General features: G+C 39.6%; 1 protein-coding gene across 5 annotated transcripts in view; it reads left to right on the top strand.

The window, feature by feature from the left end:
- The window catches only part of RAI14 (retinoic acid induced 14), an 89,956-nt gene extending 70,885 nt beyond the window's left edge, over positions 1-19,071 (top strand). Inside the window, exons 5-18 of one of the 5 annotated variants that reach the window (XM_041120868.1) lie at positions 1,175-1,239; positions 3,826-3,883; positions 4,366-4,436; positions 5,869-5,975; positions 8,255-8,433; positions 9,119-9,147; positions 10,117-10,203; positions 10,855-10,941; positions 11,635-11,716; positions 12,062-12,180; positions 12,693-14,219; positions 14,982-15,131; positions 16,728-16,793; positions 17,052-19,071. In XM_041120868.1, coding sequence (XP_040976802.1) covers positions 1,175-1,239; positions 3,826-3,883; positions 4,366-4,436; positions 5,869-5,975; positions 8,255-8,433; positions 9,119-9,147; positions 10,117-10,203; positions 10,855-10,941; positions 11,635-11,716; positions 12,062-12,180; positions 12,693-14,219; positions 14,982-15,131; positions 16,728-16,793; positions 17,052-17,129 — 2,705 coding nt within the window. In that variant the 3' untranslated portion in view covers positions 17,130-19,071. The remainder of the gene's footprint in view (positions 1-1,174; positions 1,240-3,825; positions 3,884-4,365; positions 4,437-5,868; positions 5,976-8,254; positions 8,434-9,118; positions 9,148-10,116; positions 10,204-10,854; positions 10,942-11,634; positions 11,717-12,061; positions 12,181-12,692; positions 14,220-14,981; positions 15,132-16,727; positions 16,794-17,051) is intronic. The other 4 variants (XM_030004850.2, XM_030004849.2, XM_030004854.2 and 1 more) reach the window with 4 other exon arrangements.
- Positions 19,072-22,483: the final 3,412 nt, after the last annotated feature.

The raw sequence follows: 22,483 nt of genomic DNA, 5'->3' as shown, positions 1-22,483 counted from the left end.
AGTTGACATATCTGTGGAATCTGTGCCCAGCATTTTCTCTGGCTAGCCAAGTCACCTGAATGAAGCTGTCAGCATTCTGTCTCTCCAGTGATGATCTGTAAATGTTAGGCTCATGGGTGCTGTTTTGGCCACCGATTGCAGCCTGAGGGAATTTCTGTCATATATGGAAATTATTTGCCTCTATAAGGAAGTGTCTGTGATACTGGAAGAAGCATTCAGATTATACATAATGATAAGAGAATATATGTACCTGATACAGACTATTACTCAGAATTCGTACTTCATCTTGCCTCAGAATTTATTAGTTGTTTGGATAATAAGAGGTTGCCTGCTCTCACCTGAAAGTGTTGACCCAGTATTCATTAGGGAAAGCCTTGTCTGTAATAGTCACGTTATTTACAGTGAGATTCTACTGTCACAAGTGGCTCTGTCTGTGTTGAGTACTAAATCTGGCTCCTTCTTTTAGTTAATGGATAATTTATTCTTTTGCTGTTTTGGCCTCTTTAATTTTTCAGATGGTCGGTAAAATGAAACTAGAGGAGACACTGCAGTCTTTCATCATAAATCCATAGTCAGTAAATCACTGTATTGCATAGCTAAATATGAGCTCACAGTTGCTAAAAGGGAATCTGACACACGCAAACCAAAGTAGGCCTGTGTTCTGAGTCCTCTTCTACGTGCAGTCCACGGATCATACAAATTCATTGTAGTGGTAGCTGGTGAATTTGGCTGGTTTTGATCTTGGTGCGGGGTTCCTTTTTCATTGCCAAATGGAAGAAATCATGAAGACACTTGACAGACATCTCTCTGCAAGAGAGGCTGAGTAATACAGGAAAATTGTTTTTTAAGAAACAAAACATAACTGCGCAATGTTAGACTTACTTCTGCCAAGGTATAGTCTGACACAATGTTTGTGTCATTCCTTTATATGAATCTAGACATTAAGATTATTCTGTTAACCTGCCTGAACAACAGTCTGTTGTAAATACATTCTGCTTGATGTAGGTTTTTATTTTATTTTCTGTATCCTTACTTTTCATATGTTGTGATAGGAACAAGATGGATTATTCAAAATTTTGCCTTTGTCATGCAAAAGTTTATTCTTGTGCTTTGGCACATTTTTAAATTAAGTATTCCTGTGAATGCTTAATTTGCTTTGCTTTTATTCATTTAGGGCACAGTGCTTCACATCTTGCAGCAAAGAACAGCCACCCTGATTGCATTAAGAGATTACTTCAGGTAAAGTAAAAATTAAATTAATTTTGATTTTTGAAGTTTCCCTTTTGTTCCTGTAGATTGGTTCTACTAGATATTGACACATTTTCTGCTAATAATCTGTATCACACTCCTATACTGTTGTTCTATCTCCTTGCAATCAAGAGAGGTGTTTGAGTTTAAAGACCTTTTAGGCACTGTGAATGGATGATAGAAAACAGTGCGATATCTTCACTCAGTGGTCCACAAATGCAGTTTTCCATGTGCAGCTGCTCTGACATAGCAAGGTTGGGTTTCAAGCAAATTGCAGCTTCTGTCTTAGCTTCCTGGGTTTTGTCTGTGTGGTTGAAGTAGATGGGTTAAGAGGTATAGGGGAAAAGGATTTTTCACTTCTGGGGGGATTTTGATATTGTTCCACTGGAATGCTTTCTGTCGTTGACCATAGATATGTCTGTCAAGTTTAAAGTCAAAGGGAGAAGAAACCAAAGTAGTTTAGGTGCTAAAATATGGAAATACTCAAATCCTCAGAGGCACAGGACACTGAGGGGTTAGAAAGGCAGTAGAAAGAATGGGGAAGGAAAATGAGGAAAAAAAGTGAAGATGAAGAGAAGATTCTTGTGGTGTTGAGGCTGGAGATGTGTGTTAGTAAGCAATGAGAGACATTGTCCATCTTGGCTCCATTTCAGAAAGCCAGGTGAGTTTTGTTGGAGGTGATCAGAGGAGTTTGGACTTATCAGTAAGACTGTGGCTCAGACTACAGATGAAATAATGAATAATAACCTCACTAGAGCGCAGTGGTACAGAAAGAGAATTGATCCCGTATCCCAACCTCTAAATTGCTTTTCTGTGGTTACCTCAGGGCTCTCCAGTTGTCCTGTGACCCAATGTCTCTGACAATATTGGGTCCAATTTCACTGATTCCCACATCCATACTCGTTGCAAGCTGACTCCCGTGTTCCTCCACACCTGGAAAGCATTTTCATTAACCAGTGAGGCTCCCCTCTTCGGGATTTCTTTGCGAATATTTACTACTTCTAAAGCAAACTCATTTACAGCATAAACAGTGACATCAAGCTGTCACTGTTGGTATCGCATGCAGCAGCATGATCAACCTGGCAACTAGATGTGTGTTTAATACCAAATATCTGCAGCCCATTCGCTTACCAGCTACAACCAGAGAGTGCTTTTGTTGATACTTTGCTAATTTTATTACAATATGCAGATTGCTAAGGATGATCGTAAGTGCAAACCCATTGGTAATATTCTCCAATAACTCATGCTCTTTGGATTGCTTTCTTGCTTCTGTGGACCAGCTTGGTTACATAAACTGTATATGTGAGCCATGTCTAATCTTGACATGCTGGAGTTGAATTAAAACAGGCTAAATAATTATTTTACACAGGCAGAATCTTGACGTTTTTGTTACAGAATGTGGTACTCTATGTGAGCCTGTTTTCCTGGAAAATCATAAAAGTGTTGGAGGCAGTGCTACGTTTGAAAGTCAAAAGCTCTAATGTTTGTTTTTTATAGAAACCCATTATTTCAGGGTCATACCTTCTTGTGTCCAAAGAAGAGCAATGAAGCTGGTGAAGGGTTTAGAGCACAAATCTTATGAGGAGCAGCTGAGGGAACTGGGGTTGTTTAGCCTGGAGAAAAGGAGGCTGAGGGGAGACCTTATCGCTCTCTACAACTGCCTGAAAGGAGGTTGTAGTGAGGTGGGTGCTGGTCTCTTCTCCCAAGTAGCAAGCTATAGGATGAGAGGAAATGGCCTCAAGTTGTGCCAGGGGAGGTTTAGATTGGATATTAGGAAAAATTTCTTCACTGAAAGGGCCGTCAAGCATGGGAACAGGCTGCCCAGGGAAGTGGTGGAGTCACCAGCCCTGGAGGTGTTTAAAAGGTGTGTAGATGTAGCACTTAGGGACATGGTTTAGTGGTGAACTTGGCATTGCTAGGTTTACGGTTGGACTTGATGATCTTGAAGTTCTTTTCCAACCTAAGTGATTCTGTGATTCTCTTTCTTTGCTGTAGACTAAAACTAAAATCTTCTGTACCAAAACAAGTCTTCATAAGGATTTGAAATTTGAATTTTAAAAAAATAAATAATTTATTACTTTGAAGTCTAGATTGATCAGTAGTAGCTAGTAGCTTATAATACCACAAAATATAACTGGATTGTTGATGCTTTAGTTTTTACAAATGCAAATGAAACCTTATTGCCTTTGGCAGAAATAATGCAAGACTAATTGCCTTAGGATATGGTTGCTTTAGCTCTTAACTGTAATGTAAAAAAAAAGAAGAAGCTTTTCTGAGGCAAGGGAGAGAGTTTCTTTCCTTTTTTATTTCCTGGTTTAAATTGTTCCAAAACTGTAACACTTTTTAGGGGTATCTTTCTCACCATAAGTATTTCCTATGGCTTCAGTATAAGCTGGTACCAAGACTGGTAGAGAGGAAAGCTGTGCCTTTCTTCACTATTCTTTTCAGGAGTAGCTCATAAAACTTTTCTCAGATATGTTCAACACTCTGTCCTTAGCATCTCACGTACATTTTTATTTTCTTGGTGTTTCTCTTATTGCTTTTTTTTTTTTTCCTTCTCCTTATTGAACTGTGCAGAGTAAATGTCCAGCAGACAGCACTGACAATTCTGGGAAAACAGCTTTACATTATGCAGGTAACTTCTTTGTTGAAAGCTTGTACTATCTATTTTGTAGTGCTTGATATTCCTAGATCTTCAGCCTGGTGGAGCTTTTTAGGTTCTAGTGACTCCGCTAATGGTTTACAAATTTCAGGTATTTTTTAAGATAAATACTGTGAATACTGAATTTCAGTTTTAATTACAGTTAAGAAGCTTAACTTGCACACTTGCAAGTGCAGTGCCACTGGAATACTTAAGGTTAGGTTGATTTTGACTTCAGTCTTTAATGATTATATCATGCTAATTTGGATGATGACTATTGGTTGTATTTCTGCATACAACTTGCTGTTCATCCTTTTAGTCTTTCTCTCCTTAAAACAGAGAAATACAGTTTAATTTGGTTTTCTTGGACCCCACTGTAATGCTGCTGTATTGCAAGTGGAAGCACAGAACACAGATTTTGTAAATGGGGTTTAACGGCCTTTCATGCTTGTCTGTTCTTTGTTTCTTTTTTTTAGCTGCATGTGGTTGTCTTCAGGCAGTTCAACTTCTGTGTGAACACAAATGTCCAATTAACGTCAAAGATTTGGTATGTACCTCTTCCCATTGTGTACTACAAATACTTAAGAGCTTTTACCACCCTTCACTCCAGTCAATCTCAGGTGCAGCAGTTCAAAGCAATACCGTGCTTATATTTCTTTTTGGATTTCTCTAATGGAGGAAGTTCCTTTTGCAGCTTGCCATAGCAGAGGTGGGAAATTACTTAAAATCTAACACAGTAGTGGCAGGAATTGCTGCTCATTAAATTGAGGCATTGGCACAAGCAGCTAGAATCAATTCTGATATATTCAAAACATGATTAAAAGTCTTTCCATTGACTCCAGTATGGAAAAGGCCCGTTATCTGGCCAAGTGCTGTGAAATGCTCACAGAGCCCAACCAAAGTATGATAAGCCTAAGGGGAAAAAATATACTGGATGTAGTCTAAAGGCTCAGGGGCACAACATTCATGATTATGACGTATCTACAACCAACCAGGTCTGGTTTTGGGAATGATGCAAATGACTGTTAGAAAACCCTCTGATGATCAAGAGAGGCAACCTGACAGAAATGAGGCACAAAAGGACAGGGTGGAGGGGGAAGCATAAAAATATTTAAACTTGCTTGTTTTTTACTTGGATCTATCTCCTTCTTATCTGGTCTTTCTAATAAAAAAAGTCTGTCACAGAGGTTAGACCTAACATTTCAGCATATGCACTTTAAAGGCAGAAAAGGCTTGTTCAGTCTTAAGAAAAGGCTGTAGGAGTATTTTAAAAATGTCCTCAGCTACATCATGGTTGATCACAGGGAAAGTGGAGCCAGACCAACCTCAGGGGTGCATGACGAAACGATGACAAGCAATGGTCAGAATTTGGGTAATGCATCTAGTTGGGCAATTCCAGTTAGATACTAGGAAAAAAATAGTCTCACCATGAAGGTGGTGAAACACTGGAACTGGTATCCAGAGGTGTTATGGTGTCTCTACCTTTGGAGATGCTTAAAACTTGACTGGACAAGTAAGTTTCTGAGCAAAGTACTGTAAGTTGAAGTTTGCCTAGCTTTGGATTGAGAGCGAAGGCAGAGAAACCACAGATGACCTCTAAAGGTGTCTTCCAACTAAGTTATTCTGTGTTTATATGAAATACTGTATTTTTGCCTTGTACTTCGTTAAAATTATCATTTTTGTAGCGGACCTACTTAAAGGTATTGTGTAGTTCCAAAATAATCGTGTTATAGCATTAAGCAAGCAGCAAAGGGACTACAAACAGCAGAAAGCACTCCTGCTCCTAATTCTTTGCATCCCCGGTGGTCAAAAAATGAATTAAAGTAAACCCAGCTACATTTATGGTACACGAGAAAAATGTACTGATAGCACCTCATTTGTGCTTATAGAAGTAAAGTTTGCAGCTGACCTTTAAATCTCAGAGCAATATGTGTAAATGGATGTGTTATTGTTCATAGTGTCTTTAAATGCATTCCTAGGATGGAAACATACCTCTGCTGCTTGCAATACAAAATGGTCATACGGAAGTCTGCAAATACCTTCTGGATCATGGAGCAGACATCAACACCAGGGATAAAAATGGAAGGTACAGCAGGTTAACATGTTAATTCTTGCCCAAGGCTGACTGTCAAATGAGGTTTTCTTCTCAAATCCTTCCCAAAATAGTTCTTGTTAGGTGAAATAATGCCTTTAGTACGAGGCAGTGTATCCTGATTGTTGAGAAGGCTTACAGAATTCTGCCTAAAGGGAAAGGTGAAACAGAAACTATGCAACTATAAAACTAGATGTGCTTGTAAGATTTCTCTTGGTCTACCAGAGCAGAAAATACCATTTTTAAACAATTCCTACAAGAATCTGATTGATAGCACTTACCCACACATCACTTTGTATGTGTCCCAGTTTTAAATGCTGCTCTCTTCTTGGCATAAGTTAGTTTCTCCAACTTAAATCCTAAAGCTGTTACTTGGGAGTGACATCTGTGGAGGGTTCTTTTTTCTACCATAATGCAGCCACAGCAGCAAGAGAAAAATACAGTAAGCCTATATAGTGGAGATGCTGACATCTTAGAAGGTACCATTTAGAGATTTGTTGTATTAATAGATTGTGCGTGTGTCAGAAAACTTTTTAAAAAGCAACATCCTTGTAGTGAAAAGTGCACTTGTTTTGATGATACTGATGAAGATCAAGAGTCTGAAAATTATGGACTGTTTTATAAACAGTTGGTTAAACTGTGAACATAAAGCAGGATGCTGAGAAGACTTGGCACTTACACCTGATAGCAATCTTGATTATTGTATGTGATACAATGCTTGTATTGTTCTTTGGCAGCGCCTGGGAGGATAAGACTGGGCCCTAACTTGTTTTTTATCAGTCCAAAGTTTGTTAGCGCACCCTTTCTTTTAAGTTGTCTGAAGAAAACCCCTTTGTTGTCTTGGTCGGTTTGAATGGCCTCATCGATGCTTTGAACCTGAGGTGCTGTCCACTCTGGGACCTCTGCCTTCCCCTCACTCTGTTTAATCAACAGTGTTAAGTGTTCCTTGTTTAATTGGATGAAGGCGTTTCTGTCATAGACAGGACAGACTTGCCTTTTTGTATTTTCTTTTTCAAGGAAGTACAGTGTGTAGAAGCAAGAAGATGGTATGACATGGAATATACCATTTTACTTCTTGCTTTTCTTCTAGTAAGGAGAGTGACTACTCTTGCATCTTGTGTTCACCGAAGTGGTTTTTACTGAAAAAAGAGAAGCCTTATTGGGAGAGGAAGGGGATAACCTTTGAAAATGGCATCTCCAATTTCCTATCTTCTCCATACTAAGTGAATTTTTTTGGTAATCTAAAACCATCCCTGTGACTCTGGAGGTGTTACCCAAGTTGCCACTCAGCACTATTTTTTAGCACAGCAGTGCAACAGCCATCACTTCTCCAGGGCTTATCCATTACAGGGAGTATGTTTAATTCATCAGTGAAATGATTGTCTTAATATCTAGCAAATATTATCACTGTAGTAACTTTTCAGTTTCATAACTGCACTGAGGAATGTGTTTGCCAATGAACTTGGCCAACCTATTAGGTGCGTTTTAATGTTGAGAAGGCAGAATTATGCCCAAGCAGGAAAGCAATATTAGAGCATGCTTGAAAGGTGGGGGTTTCTGTGTGTTTGTAATTCTTCTGTACATCTCTTATGACCCCTTCAAGTAACTGAGAAAAACAGATACAACCTGTTAGGAAAACACTCCTTCTGTATGCTACCCTTACTTGTAGGATCTGGCACTGTCTAGCTGCCCTGTGTTGAAGAGGCAACTGATTGTGCTCTAATTGACTTTTTTTTTTTTTTTTTTTAAACTGAGATTAGGTCAGGATTTGAGGTCCAACCCATCCTCTCATTGAGGAGCTTTGAGATTTGTTTGGCTTTTTGGTTGAAATCTGTTTGTCTATTTTGTCTTAAAAGCAACGTGTAAAGGAGAGCAGCAGTGAAATAAATGCTTTCATGTCGTACCCCGACCTGCAGAGCTGTAATTGTAGTGTGGCAGTGAGATTTGATAGTCTGACTTTATCCTGCAGCCATTTCTACCTATGACTCTCCTCTTAGCCTCAGGAACCCATTTTCGGAAGTGTTTGGAGATCTGTGCAAAGCATGCCAGGTCTTTGCAGAAGGTCCAGCTGGGGAGTATGGGGAAGAGGACGAGGGGCAGGCAGGTGTTTGTAAGGAGAAACAAGTTACATGTGTGTGTCAATACACATACTGATAACATCTTGGACTTTATTGCACAATAACTGTCACACTTTTTTTTCCTGAAAAAATGAGCTGCTGCTTAAAGAGTACAGTCTTGACACTTACTCTGTGTGTTTTGCTTGTTTTGTCCAGAACTGCTTTGATGATGGCTTGTGAAGCTGGTAGCCTTAACATCGTGGAAGCCTTCCTTCAGAAAGGTGCAGATGTCAGTTTAGTAGATGTCTTTGGACAGAATGCCCTGCATTACTCCAAGCTCTCTGAGAATACAGGGATACAGAATCTCCTATCATCAAAGTTATCTCAGGATGTGGGTATGTAAGAGATGCCAATCTGCAGTTTGTCACTTCTTGAACTGGCTACATATATATTTAGCAATGAACAAATTTACTTCATAAGGTAGCCTGAAAAGTTTCAAAAGCCATCTTCAAGATGGTCTGGCTGAGGCTTCCCAAAAGCAGGAAAATGTGGTCTTTGCCATAGATGGTAATATCTAGCATGGGATAAAGCACTGAGCAGGGCAAAAAGACGTGTTCTGGAGAAAAAAAAGGTAAGCTGATGTAGCAGCATCTTGAAGTCTTGCATACAATTTGGAATAGATCCTTTTTTTATTATGTGAAAGAGTAAGTGGAAGATATAGCTCCTCAGTAGAGGGGTTGGAGAATGAACTAATGCAGGCAGAGGGTTTTATGATCAAGCTAAGACAGATTTCTAAAGTAGGAGGCTAATGTGCAAGAATGGTGCAAGACTATAGTAGAATAAGAATTGTTACAATCCTTCAAATTTTATCTCAATATGAAACCCAAAAAGCAGCAGAGAAATGATAGGGTTCAAATGGAATCTGGAAATTAAAGTATATTTCTCAGATTTCAGATAGGAATTCAAAAACCAAACAAAGTATTTATGGTGTGGAAAGTAGAGTTGAGAGATGGGCTAGGAATGCCAAATAACTTTTTCTTTGATAGCTGTTCTTAATTCCACTTCTTTTCTGCTTCACAGATACAAAGTCACCAACAAAAGCAAAGCAGGTATTTGTCCCTTTGGTTTTAAAAATACTCGAGCTATACAGACTTGTAACTTAAGAAAAAACCAGTAATTGACATGACTAGAAGCACTAGTAAATGTCACTGTGAGATGTGCTGCCATTGACTGTAATGTGGAAGGGTTTTGTTGCTTATTTAAGGAATGTGTTTCAGGAACATCGCTTTTAGACTTAGCTTCTCTCTGTAACAGCTGCCAGCACTCTCAATGAGAAAAGGAGGGGAGCGTGTGTGTGTGTAATGTGCACGTGTGTGCCGGGAAGATATGTTACGTTGTTCATGTGTAATGCAGGAGCTTGGCTTTTGGACTCCCTATCTCTTTAAACTGTAGAGATGATGTTCTAGAAAAGTTCCCTGTTTCCAAAACATATAATTGAAGGTTATCCCTGGCTACATCTTACTTGAGATGCCCACCTGTGAGAATCCCAGCAGATTTAGGCAAATAGTTTCTTACATGTTTTATTTGGTATCATATCTTGGAGTGCGAGTAGACCTTGTAGACCTGCTGGTGGCTGGAAAGTGGACAAAAGTGCAACGCATTGGTTCATTCTTTCTCTGAGTAGAGAGGTGGGTTTTTCAGGGAGCTCAGGCAGAAGTTGGTGGAGAGGAAAGATGGTAGCCATTGAGAATGGCATGACTGGACTATGTATGAATGGAAGTATTTAAGATCACTAGTGCTAAACCTATTGTCAGCTTCTGCTTTTTCACTAAATCTTGTTTGTTTTCACTGAAGCATGGATTACAAGGGGGCAGATTCTTATTTTCAGGCATGTTTAATATCTTTATGTTAGTAGAGATGTAGTCTTTACATAGAAAAAAAAATAAGGCACTGCATGAGCTGCTAAAGTTGATATTAATGTGGGATTTTTTTTTTTTTTTTTTTTTAACAAAACAACTTGCTCGGACTTTACTAACCAAACTAACAAACCTGCCTTTTCTGGCTGGTGAAACTTTCAGCATGATCAAGGCTCTAAATTAAGTTCAGAAAGAAGTGGAACTCCAAAAAAACGCAAAGCCCCACCTCCTCCTATCAGTCCTATTCAGGTAAAGAAAAGACCAATTTTGAGATGCTTTTAGGGGGTGAAAAGTGTTTCAAACATTGTTTGAATGATGTGGGCTGGATTTGCTCTGTCACTGTTGGGTTTTATGCCTGTCTCACCATGAGTGCTTTTCCTGACATTAAGATGACACCATGAAGGCATATGTTGGTTAGGTTAACTAAGCAAAATTGCTTGAAATACACCATGGTCTGAGATAAAACTGTACAAATTTTACTGTACAATTGCTTCTTCCATCTAAAGTTGAACGTCTCCTGGTTTTGCCTGCTTCCATAAGGAAATAATTATGTATATTTTAATTATACATCTATTTGTAGACATTATTATATGCATATATACATAAGAAAGTAAAATACTTAAACAGATATATATAATAATAAAATGCAGTTTAACAGTTAGGTTTAATGTTATCCTGGTATGTTACCTGTATAACAGCTACACTGCGCATGTAATACTGACTCAGAAGAACACTGAATTAGATCTTCTCTTTGAAACTAACCTGGAGTTGTGACTTACGTTAATGCAGTGAAAAGTACTCTGTAATGTGTGTGTATACACATATATATGGGCATGTCTTAGAGAGGTAGTTATAGGTACATGGATGTATACATACCTATTTATATAAAATCTTTTACAGCTTAGTGATTTGTCCTCTCCACACTCATCAACTTCAGCTCCCATGACTGGAAAAGGGCAGGCTTTCTTTGCTGATCAAGTGTGCAAGGTATCAGTTTTATGTTCTTGTGAAGCTTAGAGAAGGAAAGTATAGTATCTTAATAATCTATTTTGCTTAATTATCTATTTTGCTGACTGCAGAGTCTCCTGTGAATTAATTAGCTGAATTTTAGGAACAAAAAGGAATCCAAATCTATTTCAATGTAATTTATAAAGCAAGCGTGGATTACTTTAATGTTTACTGAATATGTAAATAGAATTAGTCATAAATTAGTTAGTATTTAGGAGTATGGTTATGAAAGTAAGTTATTAATGCTGTGAGAGCTCATTACCTAATACCAGCAAAGTACATGGCATTGTGCAGTGCAACTAGAGACCCTTTCACCAAAAGACATCAGGGAAATGGTTGAGTTGTGTTCTGTCTGATCTTTGCCTCATGGTATTGAAGATTTTTATTTTTTTTTTAATACTTGACAATACATTGCTATTATTTATCACAGGAGCTGCAGCTTTCCAAACTACCTGTGAGATAGTTGGCCACATTTCATTAATATTTAGTGAGAAATGGGCGATGGAACTTGGATGGGTTTAGCAGATTTTGAAATACTGGCCACATGCTACAATTAAACAAGACCCCAGAAAGAAAAGAAACCCACTTTGCCAGGCTTTATCCAGCAAGATCTATACTGTCTGTGCTTCTCTTTGGTGAATTGTCCAACTTCACATCTGCTTTCTGTGAAAGTGTTTTCTTTTGGTGTCTCAGCAGGAAGAATTCAGCTCCTTGCATCGAGATAATAAAGACAGGCTGAGTGACAGCACAACAGGTATACGATAACACTTAATTCTTATTTTCATATTTGGTTAGGTGTTTTAGGTAGTAAATGTTGAAATCTTGTCAGAAATCCTCTATGTCTTTCTGCTTAGAATGTGAAACATGGGAAGTATTGGGAGTAATGTTTTGTAATTTCACTAGCAGCTCCCCATCAAAACCTCCTGCTTCTGTTGGGTGATCTGACACATTTTTGGGGAAAGGGTTTCTAGGAACAGCTTGCTTGCTCACTACGCTTAGTGGTAATGGGAACAAACTGTTTGATCTGAAAGGTTAGAATAACTAACTAGCTAGCATTTCAGCTTTTTTGAAAATTTTGAATCTTTTTTTTTCTCCAAAGGTGCTGAGAGTTTATTGGATGTGAGTTCTGAAGCCGACCAGCAAGATCTACTTCTGTTGATGCAAGCAAAAATTGCTTCTTTGACATTGCACAATAAGGAGCTGCAGGACAAATTACAGGTGGCATATTTTTGTGCTGTTCTAGTGCTGTCTTAATCTGCTAGCAGAATGAAGAGATGCTCACCGTTTTAAAGAAGTGTACTGTGAAGATAATTTAATGAGCTTGTTGGTGGTAAGATCATGGAAACACTCTGCCCCAAAGGATTAAATCAGTATTTTGATCTTCTCACTTTCCCATAAATTACTGAATAACTTTGTTTATTATGATAACCACATTCTAAAAGATGTTGTTAACAGTTGTGTTAGCAGAATTGTAATTCGCATAGCTTTGATTATTAGCTTATGGAGATCAGCCCAGACTTTCAGAGGAGTTTGGCACCTACTGCCTTCTCTCACTGTAGATGACTAAATGGGAGCAGCTGGGTTTTGAATTTTTCTAAAACTTTCTTCCATGGTGCTTTAATTATCTGTGTCTGTAGGATGTGGCAAGATTTCCTTGCTTACTCTATTCTAAAAAATATTATCATATACTTGTTTTTATTGTGCAGTTCTTTGGGTTTCTTTTTGCACAGGAAAGAACACCTAAAGAAGTGGATTCAACTGTAGAATCTTATCATTCAACCCAAACAGAATTTGAGCAAACAGCAGATAGACAAAATGAGTTCTCGGCTCAGGAGCTGAAGTCTACATTAAATGCCACCCAAATTCAAGAAAAGTTGACAAGCCTCAGTGAGGTAAAAATGAAGTACCTCCAGGAAGATTTAAAGGATGTGCAGAGGAAATTAGAGAATTCTGAAGCCAAAAGAAAGCACACAGAAGCTCAGGTCCAGTCTAGAGTCCCAGAAACAGATCATTTAAACAGCACAGACATTTCAGAAAATGGTTCTGATCTTAACCTGAAGTTCCAAGAACCTCAAAACAGGTATGAGGAAGCTGTGAAAGAGGTTTTGAATGTACAAAGGCAAATGAAGCTGGGTCTTGTTTCCTCTGAAAGTGAAGAAACCAGTTCTGAGCTGAGTAGGTTGAAGGTTACATGTGGAGAAGTTGAAATGCTTAAGCACGAATTGAAGAGAGCGTTAGAGGAAAGTGAAAGACAAAAAGAGAAAGTAAGAGAGCTGCAGAAAAAGTTTGAAGAAAGAGAGCAGAATGTGGCAAGCAAATTGTCTGTGGAAGAGTGCGAGGAAATTAAGAATTCATACTGTTCAGTTATTGATAACATTAATCAAGAGAAAGCATTGTTGATCGAGAGGTACAAAGAAGGCCAAGAGGAAATTAAAAGGCTACAGGACAAGCTGACAAGTCAGACACACATGGAATCCAGTGCTGAAGCTGGAGAAGTGAAAGATGCAATGCACAAAATGATAGATGAGCTCAACAGACAACTTAGTGAATTGTCTCAGTCGTACAAAGAAGCACAAACAGAGCTTGAAGACTATAGGAAGAGAAAAACTCTAGATGATATAACTTCGGACTACATTCCTAGAGATGAACATGAGAAACTGATGCAGGTAACAAATTCTTTGAAATACAAAGCAGAGAATGAGTTATCAGAAATGAAATCCCAGTACACAAAAGTATTAGATGAAGCAGAAGAACTAAAGCAACTGTTAGACACTCAGAAACAAAACTCTTTGCCAATTACTGAACATCATCAGGTGATGAATGCACTCAGAAATACTGTAAAGGAAATGGAGGAAGAAATAAATGAACTCAAAGGACTGCTTACCAACAAGGAAAGCGAAGTAAGAAACTTACAGAAGGAATTACTGGAAGAAAAAGCTGCAATTAATGAAGCAATGGTACCCAAGGCTACATATGAAAAGCTCCAGTCATCACTAGAGGGTGAAGTTAGTGTTTTGTCATCCAAACTGAAGGATATAATCCAAGAGAAGGAAAATGCATCCTTAGATGCTATGCAACTGAGAAATGAAGTTTTGCACTTGAAAGAAGAGAAGGAAGGTATGCATACTCTGCTTGAAGCAAAGGAACGGGAGGTGACTGGTCTTCAGCAAAAGTACCATCAAGCTCAAGAAGATCTTCTTGAAATGAAAAGATATTCTGAAAGCTCATCAAAACTGGAAGAGGATAAAGATAAAAAGGTTAGTGATTCACTACAGTGGAAGGGTAGTACATGAGTTCAGACTGCAAAGCACGTTGGATGGTGCATGGGTGGCCTAACAGGTGATGTTGTGTCAAGTATCACAGAGTTGAGTGCATTTGCCCATCTTAAAATTCAGATATCAAAGAAGTTTTCAGTATGTTTAACTTTACAGTTGGTTTCCCTCCCATGTGGGGATATGCATGGTCTTGCAATTTACCTCTTCTAAGTTCTGCTTAGACTGGGTTCACACTATTCAGACAACCAAAGTCAAAGAAGTGGGGTTTACAGCAGGAAGAAATTCCAGAGGAGACAAGAAAACAAAAGATCAGAAAGAAGAAAAAATTCACTATTCTGATTTTTCTGTATCTTCTCAACCTTAGCATGACTTGACTATTTTTCCTCTGCAGCTACCGTATCTGTCACTACAATTTTCTTTATAAAAAGCTATGTGTTTTGCTAGCTGTGAATAGCTGGCCTATGTTTGGTATGTTTCTGTCTTGTGTTCAGCAGCAGCATTTGTAAAGGTGGTAAATGCAATCCTTGTTTGTAAATATTGCTGGCTTTCAGAACAAGGAACGCATTTAGAATTGACTGGGCTAGGAGTGGGGATAGAGAAGCATTGTAACTCTTTGTTTACATGATGTCTCTCTTTGTTGAGTTTATTTACATCTCGTTTAAGTCACTAATAACCCCAAGATGAGACCCATAAGAATAGTGTGCCTTGCAGCTTTTCATGCAAACCTGTTTTTTGCCTCCCTAGATCAATGAAATGTCCAAGGAAGTTAGCAAATTAAAAGAAGCATTGAACAGCCTTTCTCAGCTTTCGTACTCCACCAGCGCCCCCAAAAGACAAAGCCAGCAGCTGGAGGCGTTACAACAACAAGTGAAGCAGTTGCAAAACCAACTGACTGTAAGTGTGATAATTTATAAACCCACCATTATTCCCAGTTCTCCAAAGATATGTGTGCCATTCTTCACTCTGCCTTATTTACAATGGAGCAGTCAGTGAGTACAAGGAAAGGAATTTTCATCCAGAAATTCTCTAATTTCTCTGTTTCTCTGAAACATTGAGGAATCTGCACATCATGAAGTTCTTTACAAGTAGTCTAACTAAAGAAAGCTGTTTTCCCCAATATATTTTCTTATCAATAGTGGAGCAAAGTTCCTGTACTTGTAGTGGAATGTAGTGACCAGATCTGCTGCTGAGACCTTGATTTGTGAAAAATATGACCAGTGTGCAGTGGATTTGTGTGTTTTCACAAGAACATTCATCAGCTGAAGTCTTTTTCATTTTGGTTTTTTTTTTTAAGCTAAAATAATTTTGACTTTCTGGAAGAAAGTAGTCACTGAAGGCATGAAGTTTCAAATTAAGCAAATCCATCTGTGTATAGGGGCCACAGTTTATTCTCTGAAATTCTGAACTGCTTAAAGATTTGTTGTTGTTGTATTTTTTTGTGCATGAGATGTCCTGTCTTCTAAGCTGGGTTGAGTCATAATTTTTACTTCCAAGAGCTTGCCTGTCCAAAGGAGCACTTTAATTCACTGCTGGGGATGAAAAGAGGGTACTGCCCGCCAGAGGCCTTTGTTGAGAGCTCTGGAGTAAACATGAAAGCAGAATTTCTGGCCTGACATGCTAAACGGCTTACCTGGTATCTGCTTTCCTACCTTCTGCAGCAGGCAGAAAGAAGAGTCAATATGCATATGGGCCAGAAAAATTCCCTTGCAGTGAGGAGAAATAAGTAGGCAGACAGGTAAACCCTGCATCCTGTCAGTGTAAAGACCCAGGCTGTTTCTTATCCCAGTCCACCATGTTTGAAAGGACCCTTCATCTCCCACTGCTTAAGGACAAGCAAAGTAGTGTAGGGTACAAAGATATGCAACACGTTAGGAAAGTGGGTAGGATTTAAAACAGGACAGAAGCATTCTTTCCTTCTTGTAGGCTTGCTTTCCTAACAGCTTCAACTTTATTTGGAAAGATGGCTTCTGGGATGTGGCAGTCTGTGATCGTGAAAAAGGATGTTGGCTTTCCTTGTTTGAATGTATAGTGACTAACTGAGGATTTCATGGGTTAAGAACTTTGTGAACACCTCCTCTTCCCTGGGAAGGCATTAGATGACAGATGGGTCACTAACTTCAGGGAAGAGCTCAGCTGCAGTTGAGGGTTGATTTGTCAGAATACTGTTGGCTTTCCTCAATTCTGGTTGCTGATAAGCTCAGAAGTAGAGTATGTGCTCATTCCACATCTTTGCAGCTCAGGGCTTCTTAAAACTGATGTCATCTCACCAGCTTTTTTACTAGGATGGGTAGAATTACAGTGTTTCTGTGGACCATGCTTCCAAGCAAATTATGTTTTGGATGGCTAGTGGCTCAGTACTGTCTGAGCTGGTTTTCCATGCATGCATAAGACTATGGTTTATAATTCCCCAGAGCTCTCTAAATCTAGTTGGGGAGTTCTGAATTCAGCAGTTCTGAATGCTGTGTGACTTTCTGCTTAACTGTTTTCTAGGAAACAAAGAAACAACATCAGGAAATTGTCTCAGTTTACAGGATGCATCTTCTCTATGCTGTGCAGGTATGGTTGCATGTTGTCAGTTACACAGTTTTGTTATTTTAACGAAAGGTGTTTCTTCTGCAGATCTAGTAAGAACTTTGCATGTTTTGTCTGAGACATCCTACCCAAAAGCTATTACTGTTGAAGCACTAATTTAGCACTGCTACCTTTTGGAAAATTGATCTAATTACTATACCTCAAAACTAGTTTGTAAATCTTCTTAAAGTGTAGAGAGATGCTTGAATTCAATAATCTTTTCTTCTTTCTCCCCTTATCTAGGGTCAAATGGATGAAGATGTCCAGAAAGTGCTTAAACAAATTTTATCAATGTGTAAAAGCCAGTCACAGAAAAAGTAAACAAAACTGCCAAAACTCCCCATTTTTAGTAATCCTGTTATGGGTGTTTATCTAGATTTGCCTTAACATAAGATTTAAAACTGGGAATTTGCTGCTTTTTTGTTATTGTGCTGTTTGTGAGGTGGATTTGTCTGTCTCTACCACTTCCCATGTGCATTTGCGTGTGCAGTAACTAAACACATGCCTGCTTTTCCTATCCAAAATGCAAGTATGTTCTTCAGACTTTTTACTTAGGCCACTCCATGTCATGTTTACCCTGTAAGTACTTTCTAGCTTCCTCCAATAGAAGGAGGTTTATCTAGAGGAAAGCACTCGTGTTGCCTGGGTAAAGGTGAAATTCTCCATAAGGTCTTCTGTACCGTTTATAAGCTGCATCTTGTTAATGGGGATTAACTTAGTTGCCTGATGTTGTCACACTCAAATTCCTGACATTTTGCCATATGCAGTCTTTGGCAGAGCAGAAATGAGCCTTGCAGCAGTGAGCAGAAGTAGGTATTTATGCTAAGCCGGAATATCAAACAGCTACACTTCTTAGTGTAATATTATTTAACACACCATAACGTAGCTGTCCCAACCCATCCAGTGCACTGAGTACACAAAAATCATACCATGCTTCATAGTTTCCTTGAACTGCCTGGTAGTGGAATGAAACTATTTCAAAAGGTAAAATCATTAGTTTACTGAAGTTCTGTACAGATCAGTACAGAAACATCTGTATAAACAACCCTTTATGATAGGTTTAGCTATCTATGCAAGTGTTGGCCATGAAGCTCAGGAACAAAACCAGAACATATACTTTAGACAAGGGATTCTAGTGAACACAGGATGTTTACAGTGAATGTCAATGCCTCATACTTCCTAACCTCACTTTTGTAAAGATCTTCTCTTCACTATATTTTTATTGGCCCTCTAATGAAATTTTTTGTAACTAAACCATTTTTTCTACATAATGTTTGCATTAAGCTTATTAACAAATATTTTTAGGTAATCATGTTTTAGAGAGTTTGTTTTTATACCCCCAAGTATTCAGTAATAGTGAAGCATAGTTTTCAGTTTGTAAAAGATCTGTATGGAATATTAGACCTGTCTGTCAGTGTGGTCCAGAGCAGTGAAGTGTAAAATGCAATTCAGCCTGCTGTTTCAAAAAATGTAGAAATGGTAGGTAGAGAACAGCAAAAGGTGTCAAAAATTTCTATATGTTGTTTCTAGAGGCTAAGTGCATCAGTAAAGCCTTTATCAGCACTTTTTTTAAAAATGTCAAATAAAAATGCCGGATGTGGTATAGTATGAAACTATGGAAAAATGTTTCTAAGCACACACTGCATTTGAGGGTACAACCATTCTAACTAGCCTGCAGCTTCACTATGGTATTTTTGTTATTCCTGTTAGTGGATATGTCTCTAATAGAGAAATCTTCCAGAGCTATATAATCTATGAAGTTTATGTAGAGTCATAATATGACAAGAGTCAGCAGTGCCTCAGACTGGCTGGACTCATAGTGCACTTATATCAGACAATTCCTAACCCTGGCAAAACTAAAATGGATTTTAAAGGCGAAAAGACAAATCACACCTTTGCATCAGTTAGACGTTGGTGTTACTTTTCTTGGGTGATTTAACTAATGCCTGCTAATTTTGAACAGTATTTTACAGTTAGATGGTTTTGAAAATGCTCCAAAGAAATGTGAAAAGAATTTTGCTGCAGCACTTCAAAATGAACAACAAGATTTTAAGCATGCTGGTGCTGCAAAGTATAAAACTTGATGAACCATTTTGTAGGTTGCCTGATGGATTTAGTCTTCTACTTTGTTTTGGTTTGTATATTTATTACAATTATCTTTGTGGAATATTGAAAATTATATACTACAGCATAGTAAGTTTCTTTATATGTAATTTACAAGAAGTTTCCTTATGCAGCAAATAAACTATTTCCAATTTTTTCATCTTTGTTCTTCTTGTGCCTTCATTTATTTTTTGTATTGAGGGAAATCTCACTACACCATTTTAACGTAGTGCAAATATGATCTATATCTCATGTTTAGATAGCTGTCAGATGTACCAGGTTTTCATCCCTGAAATTGCTACTTGATTATTAACTTCCTTGATCTGTCAGGTAGAATGGAATACACTCCAAACCCCGTGCAACCAGTTTTGCAGATTATGCCTTTTATCTGATTGATAAGTTCAGAGCCATTTCTCATGTAGATGTCCTGCTAGAGGTAATACAGGTTTCCCATTCACCACTGGGTGCATTCCAACTAAGTTTAAAACTATCTTAGAGCAGTGGCACAGATTGGTGAGGTCCCATGGTTTATCAAAACTGTGGTTCTCTATCACTTAGCACTTGACTCCACACACACAACTACAGTGAAAGTATATATATGTGTATATGCATATGGATATATGGATATGTATACTTCTCTTTAAACTTAGCAATAGTTACACAGTCAGCCCTGTTGCCTTTTGTCATCTCTCCTGAGTTTGAGAAACTAGTTTTTCAGTAACTTACTTGCTAATAATATCTTCCCATCTGAGGGCGGAACACACAAATGGCAGGAATTGCATCTCTTTTGGTTACATCCTGGGGGTCAAGTAGCTCTTTAGCCTCCTGCAGAAAATTCCTGTAAGCTACTCAGTACTGGGCTTCCTTTGAAGAAGGCTGCTGACAAACTGGTATGCAGAATCTGTTCATGGTAAGATCACCTGGTAGGGAAGATCACATCTGCTTTGATGGCTTTTGTGGCACAAGCAACGGGCCTGCTGCCTGGTATCTCCAATCTGAATTGCCATTTGTTTTTGTTGCCAATGGCCAGATGCCAGTTCTGTTGTATAACATTTATTTTTAGGGGCAGACCTGTGGCAGTCCTGCATTTTGGCTTCAAAGTTGGTTGTTGCCACATTAGAGTAGAAGTGCTTCCTGAGCATCACTGGTCTGGTGGTTATTTATTTCTGGCCTCCTGCATGGGCAGTCATGACAGCATGGGTCTTCTCCTGGGCAACATTTCTATAGCTGATTTATCCCCTGCTCCCCACTAAGTGTATGAGTACTGGGGATGAACAACCCTCTTACCAGACTCAGAGACTGCAGTTTGCACACAACAGAGACCGTTTGGTCAGGCTGCTCAGCTTGAGCATACTGGCGCTTGTCACCCATCCCATGCCCTGTCACAGTAGAGAATAGTGACAAATGGTGGTAGCAGAATTCAGAGGACTGCGAGTGGGTTGAAATTTGGGAGGAGATGTCTGTTTAGATCTGCATTAAGATCACCTTTTTTTTTTTTTTTCCTCCTTCTCTCTTGCTGGAGAAAGGACGTGCAAGTCCCTGTAAACAGGTTTTGCCCTCGTTATTTGGCATCTGGCTGTCACAGGCTCCCTCTTTTGCCAACTCAGGTGGGCATGAGAAGATGATGGAGAGTGAAGTGATTCAGGAGATTTCAGCAGCAATCAGACAAGAACTTCCTGGAGTGTGCCATGTCTCCTTGAGGGACAGATCTTACGGCTCCAGCAACATGCAGTGGCACATAGCCAGTACTTGAGCTCAAGGGCGATTGACCCTCTTGGATGAGTCTGGCTACCTGTGCGTGCTCCACACCAGCAGGACAGCAGCATCCTCTTGTTCCTTTCCTTACCAAAGTGTGTGCAAGCTCCCACTGTGGCTTATGGCTATTTCCTGCTCACAGGCCCCTTATGCAGAAAAAGGAAATGGGTCGTTGGTGCCCCTGTACCTCCTTTTGGTTCATTTGGGTTTTTTTCCTGCACAGACCTACTTCTGGAGAACTGAGAGCATCATGAAGTGCCATTCCCCTAAGGCTGCCTTTTCAGAGAAACAGGAGATTGAGTAAGGGTACCTCGTGGATAGAGGTACGAGGTAAGAAGCTAGTATGTCCCCATGCTGGCTGAGCAGGGGGCTCGGTTGATGGCAGGAAGGCCGGCTAGTTTCCCTTCCACCACTCCTTAGGTCAACTAAATGATGTTGTGCTACATGTCAGCATGAGACAGCAAAAGCCAAGGGAAGGCGACGCTGCTGTGTGGTGTGGTAAACCACAGCACAGTGCCCTAGGAAAAGCAGCCAAGAGAGGGCCAGTGGAAAAGGTGGCTGGAAATCACTGGGCAGATGCTACATCGCGATGTGGAGCTGCGATTTAGTTTTAAAGCCCACTTCATGTTATGTGAGTTTTCCTGAGCAATGGCTGGCTGGCTGGGGAAGGAGGTAGGTGGTGTGTGATTTCATTGCTCTGAATGTTTCAGAGCTAAATAAATTACTGTTGATATACATCTGTTGTGTTTAGACTATAAAAGCTTCTCTCTGGGGGGGTCTTTGGCAGTCTGGGGTACCAGCCTAGAGTGTGCAGGAGGGAGGAGGATAAGAAAAGAGGCTGGAGGTCCCCAAGGGCCACAGGATAAGAGCTGCCTCACGGCAGTGGAGCAGGGGTGTCTGTGTGAGCCTTTCCCCATCTGACCTGCCCCCAGGGAGGCTCTGGCTTGGGTTGGGCCAACCAAAGCGTCCTGCGGCTTTCTTCACACCGATGCCAGCCTTCATCCGAGCAAAAGGCTGAAGCAATCTGCCCTTAAATATGGCAGAGACCCATGTGCTGCAGGGAGGAATTGCTGGCTCAAGCAGTGTGGTCAGGCCTCCCAGTATAGGGTAGGTCCCGTAGCGGAGGCAGCGTCTTGTGGTTTCGGCAGTCTGTGGGGCCAGGACCCCAGCCTGCTGCTGCGGGAGGTCTTGGGATCCAGCTTGCAAAGCAGCGGGTCATGGTGCTGCATGTTGAATAAACTCATGGAAAAGCTCCTGGAGGAGTTAGGTGTTGAGTTTTCAGAGTAGCACGTATTCTGCAGGCACAAGCATAACCCAGCAATTTTTTTTCAAACAAATAGGAACAGGTGCAAGGATTTTAGGACTGATCAGTGGTTTAAATTCTCTATTCACTGTGGTTTTGGTTTGCCACAGGAAGCACTAAAAGTGCTCCGAATTTCATGTCCAGCCACAGTGCAAGAGTTTGTCTGAGTACCTTGAAAACTTCATCTACAGCAACACTATCTGGTTTTGCAAACACAGGTCACTGGGGGGGTGCTCGTGGGTGCAAGCCAACTCTCAGCAAAATGTTTCATAGAAATGAAGTTTCCAAATTGTTTTCTTCATCCCTGCCTCCTCCTCTATTTGGATCCTTCACTGATCCTTTGAAAATAAGTAATGGAGATACTAAGTACAGACTAGAACTGTACTTTATTTTGGTTTTATGTCCATGTTCTCAGGGCAGTAACATTCTCATGTTAACAGTCATTTCCATAAACCTCCTGTCTTAGAACTGTATACAGTGGTGAACTGCAGCTGAAGTGAATTAAAATCTGTGA

This window comes from Aquila chrysaetos, chromosome Z (genome assembly GCF_900496995.4).
Source record: "Aquila chrysaetos chrysaetos chromosome Z, bAquChr1.4, whole genome shotgun sequence".
Taxonomy (NCBI): Eukaryota; Metazoa; Chordata; class Aves; order Accipitriformes; family Accipitridae; genus Aquila; species Aquila chrysaetos.
Note: the sequence above shows the minus strand (reverse complement) of the source record. Positions and strands in the feature narration are given on the sequence as shown.